The following is a 10151-nucleotide window of genomic DNA, read 5'->3' as shown; positions in this document are numbered from 1 at the left end:
AAACATACTGCAGCATGGGCGTGTTCACCAAAAAACACAACAACCCCCCCAAAGAAACACTCTGAATAAAAAAAGAAAAAAACATACTGCAGCATGGGCGTGTTCACCAAAAAACACAACAACCCCCCCAAAGAAACACTCTGAATAAAAAAAAAAAAAACATACTGCAGCATGGGCGTGTTCACCAAAAAACACAACAACCCCCCCAAAGAAACACTCTGAATAAAAAAAAAAAAACATACTGCAGCATGGGCGTGTTCACCAAAAAACACAACAACCCCCCCAAAGAAACACTCTGAATAAAAAAAAAAAAACATACTGCAGCATGGGCGTGTTCACCAAAAAACACAACAACCCCCCCCCCCAAAGAAACACTCTGAATAAAAAAAAAAAACATACTGCAGCATGGGCGTGTTCACCAAAAAACACAACAACCCCCCCAAAGAAACACTCTGAATAAAAAAAAAAAAACATACTGCAGCATGGGCGTGTTCACCAAAAAACACAACAATCCCCCCAAAGAAACACTATGAATAAAAAAAGAAAAAAACATACTGCAGCATGGGCGTGTTCACCAAAAAACACAACAAACCCCCCCAAAGAAACACTCTGAATAAAAAAAAAAAAAACATACTGCAGCATGGGCGTGTTCACCAAAAAACACAACAATCCCCCCAAAGAAACACTATGAATAAAAAAAGAAAAAAACATACTGCAGCATGGGCGTGTTCACCAAAAAACACAACAATCCCCCCAAAGAAACACTATGAATAAAAAAAGAAAAAAACATACTGCAGCATGGGCGTGTTCACCAAAAAACACAACAACCCCCCCAAAGAAACACTCTGAATAAAAAAAAAAAAACATACTGCAGCATGGGCGTGTTCACCAAAAAACACAACAACCCCCCCCAAAGAAACACTCTGAATAAAAAAAAAAAAACATACTGCAGCATGGGCGTGTTCACCAAAAAACACAACAACCCCCCCAAAGAAACACTCTGAATAAAAAAAAAAAACATACTGCAGCATGGGCGTGTTCACCAAAAAACACAACAACCCCCCCAAAGAAACACTCTGAATAAAAAAAAAAAAACATACTGCAGCATGGGCGTGTTCACCAAAAAACACAACACCCCCCCAAAGAAACACTCTGAATAAAAAAGAAAAAAACATACTGCAGCATGGGCGTGTTCACCAAAAAACACAACAACCCCCCCAAAGAAACACTCTGAATAAAAAAAGAAAAAAACATACTGCAGCATGGGCGTGTTCACCAAAAAACACAACCCCCCCCCAAAGAAACACCCTGAATAAAAAAAGAAAAAACCATACTGCAGCATGGGCGTGTTCACCAACACACCCCCCCCCCCCAAGACACACTCTGAATTTAAAAAAAAACACACCATTCATACATCATTTTTAAATGGATGCCTAACACGTTTCAAAAACGTTGGGACGGGGCAACAAAAGACTGGGAAAATTGATGAATGCTCAAAGAACAGCTGATTGGAAACAGGTGAGTGTCTTGATTGGGTATAAAAGGAGCATCCCCAAAAGGCTCAGCCATTCACAAGCAAAGATGGGGTGAGGATCACCACTTTGTGAACAACTACTTGGAAAAAATAGTCCAACAGTGTTTCTCAAAGTTCAATTGCAAGGAATTTAGGGATTCCATCATCTACAGTCCATAATATAATCAGAAGATTGAAAGAATCTGGAAAACTTTCTACACGTAAGCGGCAAGGCCGAAAACCAACATTGAATGCCCGTGACCTTCGATCCCTCAGGCGGCACTGCATTAAAAACCGACATCATTGTGTAAAGGATCTTACCGCGTGGGCTCAGGAACACTTCAGAAAACCATTGTCAGTTAACACAGTTCGTCACTACATCTACAAGTGCAAGTTAAAATTCTACCATGCAAAGTGAAAGTCAAACATCAACAACATACAGAAACGCTGTCGCCTTCTCTGGGCCCGAGCTCATTTGAAATGGACAGACGCAAAGTGGAAAAGTGTGCTGTGGTCTGATGAGTCCACATTTCAAATTGTTTTTGGAAATCATGGACGTCATGTCCTCTGGACAAAAGAGGAACAAGACCATCCAGATTGTTACCAGCGCAAAGTTCAAAAGCCAGCATCTGTGATGGTATGGGGGTGTGTTAGTGCCCATGGCATGGACAACTTACACATCTGTGATGGTATGGGGGTGTGTTAGTGCCCATGGCATGGACAACTTACACATCTGTGATGGCACCATCAATGCTGAAAGGTACATCCAGGTTTTGGAGCAACACATGCTGTCATCCAAGCAACGTCTTTTTCAGGGACGTCCCTGCTTATTTCAGCAAGACAATGCCAAGCCACATTCTGCACGTGTTACAACAGCGTGGCTTCGTAGTAAAAGAGTGCAGGTACTAGACTGGCCTGCCTGCAGTCCAGACCTGTCACTCATTGAAAATGTGTGACGCATTATGAAGAACAAAATACGACAACGGAGACCCCGGACTGTTGAACAACTGAAGTCGTACATCAAGCAAGAATGGGAAAGAATTCCACCTACAAAGCTTCAACAATTAGTGTCCTCAGTTCCCAAACGCTTATTGAGTGTTGTTAGAAGGAAAGGTGATGTAACACAGTGGGAAACATACCACTGTCCAACTTTTTAGAATCCTGTTGCAGGCATCCATTTCAAAATGAACAAATACAGTAGTGTTCAGAATAATAGTAGTGCTATGTGACTAAAAAGATTAATCCAGGTTTTGAGTATATTTCTTATTGTTACATGGGAAACAAGGTACCAGTAGATTCAGTAGATTCTCACAAATCCAACAAGACCAAGCATTCATGATATGCACACTCTTAAGGCTATGAAATTGGGCTATTAGTAAAAAAAAAAAGTAGAAAAGGGGGTGTTCACAATAATAGTAGTGTGGCATTCAGTCAGTGAGTTTGTCAGTTTTGTGGAACAAACAGGTGTGAATCAGGTGTCCCCTATTTAAGGATGAAGCCAGCACCTGTTGAACATGCTTTTCTCTTTGAAAGCCTGAGGAAAATGGGACGTTCAAGACATTGTTCAGAAGAACTGCTTAGTTTGATTAAAAAGTTGATTGGAGAGGGGAAAACTTATACGCAGGTGCAAAAAATTATAGGCTGTTCATCTACAATGATCTCCAATGCTTTAAAATGGACAACAAAAAAACAAAAAAAAACAAAACAGAGACACGTGGAAGAAAACAGAAACCAACCATCAAAATGGATAGAAGAATAACCAGAATGGCAAAGGCTCACCCATTGATCAGCTCCAGGATGATCAAAGACAGTCTGGAGTTACCTGTAAGTACTGTGACAGTTAGAAGACGCCTGTGTGAAGCTAATTTATTTGCAAGAATCCCCACAAAGTCCCTCTGTTAAATAAAAGACATGTGCAGAAGAGGTTACAATTTGCCAAAGAACACATCAACTGGCCTAAAGAGAAATGGAGGAATATTTTGTGGACTGATGAGAGTAAAATTGTTCTTTTTGGGTCCAAGGGCCACAGACAGTTTGTGAGACGACCCCCAAACTCTGAATTCAAGCCACAGTTCACAGTGAAGACAGTGAAGCATGGTGGTGCAAGCATCATGATGTGGGCGTGTTTTTCCTACTATGGTGTTGGGCCTATATATCACATACCAGGTATCATGGATCAGTTTGGATATGTCAAAATACTTGAAGAGGTCATGTTGCCTTATGCTGAAGAGGACATGCCCTTGAAATGGGTGTTTCAACAAGACAATGACCCCAAGCACACTAGTAAACCAGCAAAATTAATGCCTCGCAGATGTGAAGAAATCATGAAAAACTGTGGTTATACAACTAAATACTAGTTTAGTGATTCACAGGATTGATAAAAAAAAAGCAGTTTGAACATAATAGTTTTGAGTTTGTAGCATCAACAGCAGATGCTACTATTATTGTGAACACCCCCTTTTCTACTTTTTTTTTACTAATAGCCCAATTTCATAGCCTTAAGAGTGTGCATATCATGAATGCTTGGTCTTGTTGGATTTGTGAGAATCTACTGAATCTACTGGTACCTTGTTTCCCATGTAACAATAAGAAATATACTCAACCTGGATTCATCTTTTTAGTCACATAGCACTACTATTATTCTGAACACTACTGTATTTGCACAAAAACAATAAAGTTTATCAGTTTGAACATTAAATATCTTGTCTTTGTGGTGTATTCAATTGAATATAGTCTGAAGAGGATTTGAAAATCAATGTATTCTGTTTTTATTTACATTTTACACAACGTCACAACTTCATTGGAATCTAGAATAGACATATCACTTGAGGGGTGTAGGACGGAAAATCATTTAAGTCAGTTTGAACCAGGAGTCTGGAGTGGGAATGTCCCTTGAGCTAGAATGGAAAAAAATTGCTCGAGCCACGTCAGACACTTTTTGAATCAACAGCTCGTTTGACCGACGCTGTCACGTATCACCTGGTTTAGTGGAATATCAGCAGGCACATTTGTCCTCCAGAGACCTTCTTTAAGCTGTAAGTTCTGACTGTTTGGACTCTGCCCCTGTCTTTTCCTCCTGTGCATAGAGTCCAGATGTGTAAGTCAAGAACCCAGAAGAGGACCGTGGTGAGGGATGCCCAGGGGAAGCATGTGCACCTGGAGCGGCTGGACGACACCCCGGGCGCCCTGCAGCCCGACGTCCTGCAGCAGCGCCTGCACCTGCTCTTGAAGCAGTACTGTGAGGGGGAGGAGCATCAGGAGGAGGGGGAGGAGCATCACCTGGAGAGCCCTCCATGACCTTCTTCTCCTCGCAGACTCTGAACTTTGTTCTCACTCATCACTGGGTTTTTGTTATGCTTTTTTATTTTTTGATAGGTACTTTTGCGCTTTAACACTTTTTGTTTGACATGTTTCTGTTTTGTGACCAAAGATGGCAACCCTCATTTATGTAAGTCCCCCCCCCCCACGGTTTCTCGCGTGCATCAGAGATGGCGTCCGCCTCGAACCTTCGCCTCTTCTTGAAGATCAACACATTTGTACATAGAGGACAAAGTCACGCCTGGACTGCGAATTCAAAGCATTTAATAGAGACACACCCACTGGAACACCATCACACTTCTTATGAAAGCCGTCTTCCCATCATGCTTACATTCACGTCTTAATGTTGCACATGTTCGTATGTAGCGTCCATCTCGTGTGCGTGTGTGCACACATACCGAGTGCTTGCTTCATGGAGACGCTTGGATTTACTTTCTTCTTCTCACCACCAAATTAAAAATTCTGGACACTTATGTGCACGTCACTCATGCACATCTGCGCTAACCTCTCCCTCCACACGTGCAGCTTCCTGAAACGTGTTCCTGGGTTTTCAGTCTGGATTTCAGATTAAGGCGGGTTTACATTGTGCACGTTTTGGCCCTTTTTCAGCCGATTTTTCACTCATGCGAGAATTTTTTGGATCGCGCTGAGTTTCAGCTTAATCGTGTGTCCTGCATCTACGTGGAGTAAGGAGCTACGTTTAACATCTCACCACCACCTCCCAATCAGGAATCATGTGGTTGGATGAAAATCAAACCTGTTTGATATTTTGGTCGGCCGTCGTGACTCGTGAGGATTCCGCGTTGTTGAAGCAGCGCTACAAGCGTGTACGCGCTGATTACCTCGCACACTGTGCGTCAGCAAACACCAGAGAGAGCAAACAGTTCTCTCATGTAAAGTCTTATGTTTTGTGTGTTCCCTCGCAATAACCTAATATCATATTAAAGGTCATGCCTGTCAGTGCGCACCGTGAGTGGAATCAGGCGGGGGAGACTGAACGTATATGCGCGCGCGCACACAGCGGACAACAGCAGGATTTAGGACAGATCAGCACAGCTGTAAGACTCCGTATAACAGTGTAAGTAGCAACACGTGTGTTCTGAATGTGTTTGTTTTCTTTTCTTACCGTCCTCTCTCGTGAATCATGTTGCTGATCCCCCCACCTGATTCCACTCACTGTGCGCGCTGATAGGCATGAGAATGTAAATAAATAAATAAATTTTAAAAAAGAAAAAAAAAAGCTTCTGTTTACGTTTTGCTTCTGGAAACACAAGTCCGACATGCGGTTTTTGAACGTACAGTGTGAGCACATGGATCGTGCGCTCTGAACTTTTAAACCCTGCGCTTTTGTCGCACAGTTTGAGTTGGAGCCGAGTACGACGACTGAAAATATGGTCCAGCGTCTGCCCAGATCAAGATACAATATGCAGTCTTTAACACCTGGCCGCACCCCTTTATGACACATCAGTCCATGATTGGCTGCTGAGGATGATCCAAACACACAAACATTTTTAACAATTATTTAAACCTCTAATGTTGTCTTTAGGCTTTCTTTTGAAGCACAACCTGCAGGGGGCGACAAACCTCTCACACTGTCAGTAGTTAGTGAAAAGAAGAAAAAGAGCCAAAGCTGAATTCTTAAAATGTTTTATTGAACAGGACAAAGCTTTGAAAAGGTGAGCGTGAACCAGATGTCAGCTCAAAGCGTGAAATGATTTTAACAGGACTAGAATTTCTAAACTGAATAATGGTTTCAGCTCTTCACTGGTCCGACAGCAGATGTGAGTGAAGACCCGCCTTTATTGTTACGGCCAAGTTTAGGAAGACAAATATGAATTCATTCTGCTTTGTCGTGTTTCCTCCAGACATCCATCTGACAATTTGAAGAGGTGTCACATGTTCATCAAGTTGTCACATGTTCGTTAAATCATCACATCGTTTAGGTCGTCACGTGCTCGTTGGGTCGTCACGTGCTCGTCGGGTTTTCACGTGCTCGTCGGGCCGTCACGTGCTCGTTTAGGTCGTCACATGCTCGTGGGGTCGCCACGTGCTCGTTTAGGTCGTCACGTACTCGTGGGGTCGCCAAGTGCTCGTCGGTCGTCACGTGCTCGTTTAGGTCGTCACGTGCTCGTTTAGGTCGTCACGTGCTCGTCGGGTCGTCACGTGCTCGTTTAGGTGGTCACGTGCTCGTCGGGTCGTCACGTGCTCGTCGGGTCGTCACGTGCTCGTCGGGTCGCCACGTGCTCGTCGGGTCGCCACGTGCTCGTTTAGGTGGTCACGTGCTCGTTTAGGTCGTCACGTGCTCGTTTAGGTGGTCACGTGCTCGTTTAGGTGGTCACGTGCTCGTCGGGTCGTCACGTGCTCGTTTAGGTGGTCACGTGCTCGTCGGATCGTCACGTGCTCGTCGGGTCGTCACGTGCTCGTCGGGTCGCCACGTGCTCGTCGGGTCGCCACGTGCTCGTCGGGTCGCCACGTGCTCGTTTAGGTGGTCACGTGCTCGTTTAGGTGGTCACGTGCTCGTCGGGTCGTCACGTGCTCGTTTAGGTGGTCACGTGCTCGTTTAGGTGGTCACGTGCTCGTTTAGGTGGTCACGTGCTCGTCGGGTCGTCACGTGCTCGTCGGGTCGTCACGTGCTCGTCGGGTCGTCACGTGCTCGTGGGGTTGCCACGTGCTCGTGGGGACACCACGTGCTTGTTTAGGTGGTCACATGCTCGTCGGGTCATCACGTGCTCGTTTAGGTTGTCATGTGCTCTTGTCTGGGCTGTTTTGTGTCACATTTTTCCTTTCCTGTGACTCTCTGGCGCCCCCTGCTGTTCTGAAGCATCTGTGTTCTCTTAAGCTAACAAGCTGTTGCTTTTAGGGAGGGGACAGAGTGGGTGTGGCTAAAATAACCCTTTGTCGGTTGACTGAGTTTGGACGGACCAGCGGTCCGGACTCACAAGGACTGAAGACTCCAGGAACCGGTAAAAGCCGGCTGATGCGGTGAAAACCACGTCTTTGCTCTCTGCAGCACATAAGAGAGATGAAGTGTGAGAGGACATGTCCATCTCTCGTTTCCACGGTCATATAAATATCCACACAGGCTTGTATAAGGTTTCAGATTGTTGCTAACGAGCTGTAGCGGTGTGTAAATGAGAGAAAATAAAACCGTCACGTGACCCAGCGTCTGTCTTTCTTCAGCCGACACAAATGCAGCACTTCTTGTTTCTAACCTGTGTTTCTAGATTTTAAACGTTTCCTGTCCTCAGATGCTGCTGAAGTCTGTTGGCGAGATCGAGACGATCAGCAGACGGGACCCGGTCGGAGTCCTGGAGGCGCGCTGGACGCCGGCAGCTCACCGGCAGCAAGTCAGCGTCACTGAAGCAGAAATTTCTTCCCTGTGGAGAAACAGCTCGTCTGCATTCTGCAGTTTAGAGACGCCAACGGGCCGCGGCAAACATCTAATCATCTGCGCGTGTCTACAGACGCCACCCGGCCGCTTTATCAGGCACGCCGGGGCAAACATCTAATCATCTGCGCGCGTCTACAGACGCCAACGGGCTGCAGCAAACATCTAATCATCTGCACGCGTCTACAGACGCCACCCGGCCGCTTTATCAGGCACGCTGGGGCAAACATCTAATCATCTGTGCGCGTCTACAGACGCCAACGGGCCGCGGCAAACATCTAATCATCTGCTGCGCGTCTACAGACGCTAGCTGGCCGCTTTATCAGGCACGCCGGGGCAAACATCTAATCATCTGCGCGCGTCTACAGATGCCAACGGGCCGCGGCAAACATCTAATCATCTGCGCGCGTCTACAGACGCCACCCGGCCGCTTTATCAGGCACGCCGGGGCAAACATCTAATCATCTGTGCGCGTCTACAGACGCCACCCGGCCGCTTTATCAGGCACGCTGCAGCAAACATCTAATCTGCTGCGCGTCCACAGACGCCACCCGGCCGCTTTATCAGGCACGCTGCAGCAAACATCTAATCATCTGCTGCGCGTCCACAGACGCCACCCGGCCGCTTTATCAGGCACGCTGCAGCAAACATCTAATCATCTGCTGCGCGTCTACAGACGCCAGCCGGCCGCTTTATCAGGCACGCTGCAGCAAACATCTAATCATCTGCTGCGCGTCTACAGACGCCACCCGGCCGCTTTATCAGGCACGCTGCGGCAAACATCTAATCATCTGCTGCGCGTCTACAGACGCCAGCCGGCCGCTTTATCAGGCACGCCGGGGCAAACATCTAATCATCTGCGCGCGTCTACAGATGCCAACGGGCCGCTTTATCAGGCACGCCGGGGCAAACATCTAATCATCTGCGCGCGTCTACAGACGCCACCCGGCCGCTTTATCAGGTACGCCGGGGCAAACATCTAATCATCTGTGCGCGTCTACAGACGCCAACGGGCCGCTTTATCAGGCACGCTGCAGCAAACATCTAATCTGCTGCGCGTCCACAGACGCCACCCGGCCGCTTTATCAGGCACGCTGCAGCAAACATCTAATCATCTGCTGCGCGTCCACAGACGCCACCCGGCCGCTTTATCAGGCACGCTGCAGCAAACATCTAATCATCTGCTGCGCGTCTACAGACGCCGGCCGGCCGCTTTATCAGGCACGCTGCAGCAAACATCTAATCATCTGCTGCGCGTCTACAGACGCCGGCCGGCCGCTTTATCAGGCACGCTGCAGCAAACATCTAATCATCTGCTGCGCGTCTACAGACGCCACCCGGCCGCTTTATCAGGCACGCTGCAGCAAACATCTAATCATCTGCTGCGCGTCTACAGACGCCGGCCGGCCGCTTTATCAGGCACGCTGCAGCAAACATCTAATCATCTGCTGCGCGTCCACAGACGCCACCCGGCCGCTTTATCAGGCACGCTGCAGCAAACATCTAATCATCTGCTGCGCGTCTACAGACGCCAGCCGGCCGCTTTATCAGGCACGCTGCAGCAAACATCTAATCATCTGCTGCGCGTCCACAGACGCCAGCCGGCCGCTTTATCAGGCACGCTGCAGCAAACATCTAATCATCTGCGACGCCAGCCGGCCACTTTATCAGGCACGCCGCGGCAAACATCTAATCATCTGCGCGCGTCTACGTACGCCAGCCGGCCTCTTTATCAGGCACGCTGCGGCAAACATCTAATCTGCTGCGCGTCCACAGACGCCACCCGGCCGCTTTATCAGGCACGCTGCAGCAAACATCTAATCATCTGCTGCGCGTCTACAGACGCCACCCGGCCACTTTATCAGGCACGCCGCGGCAAACATCTAATCTGCTGCGCGCGTGCGTAGGCTGACACAGTATTGGAGACAAGGT

The 10151-nt window shown here is 47.3% G+C and overlaps 1 protein-coding gene across 8 annotated transcripts in view; it reads left to right on the top strand.

Moving 5' to 3' along the window:
• Positions 1-5304, top strand: part of LOC117505689 (ankyrin-2-like) — a 235575-nt gene extending 230271 nt beyond the window's left edge. For all 8 annotated transcript variants that reach the window (XM_034165240.1, XM_034165237.1, XM_034165234.1 and 5 more), the window contains one exon: positions 4600-5304. In XM_034165240.1, the coding sequence (XP_034021131.1) occupies positions 4600-4614 (15 nt within the window). In that variant the 3' untranslated portion in view covers positions 4615-5304. The remainder of the gene's footprint in view (positions 1-4599) is intronic.
• Positions 5305-10151: the final 4847 nt, after the last annotated feature.

The sequence above is a fragment of the Thalassophryne amazonica genome, unplaced genomic scaffold (genome assembly GCF_902500255.1).
Source record: "Thalassophryne amazonica unplaced genomic scaffold, fThaAma1.1, whole genome shotgun sequence".
Taxonomy (NCBI): domain Eukaryota; kingdom Metazoa; phylum Chordata; class Actinopteri; order Batrachoidiformes; family Batrachoididae; genus Thalassophryne; species Thalassophryne amazonica.
This window is presented reverse-complemented; position numbering and strand designations above follow the sequence as displayed.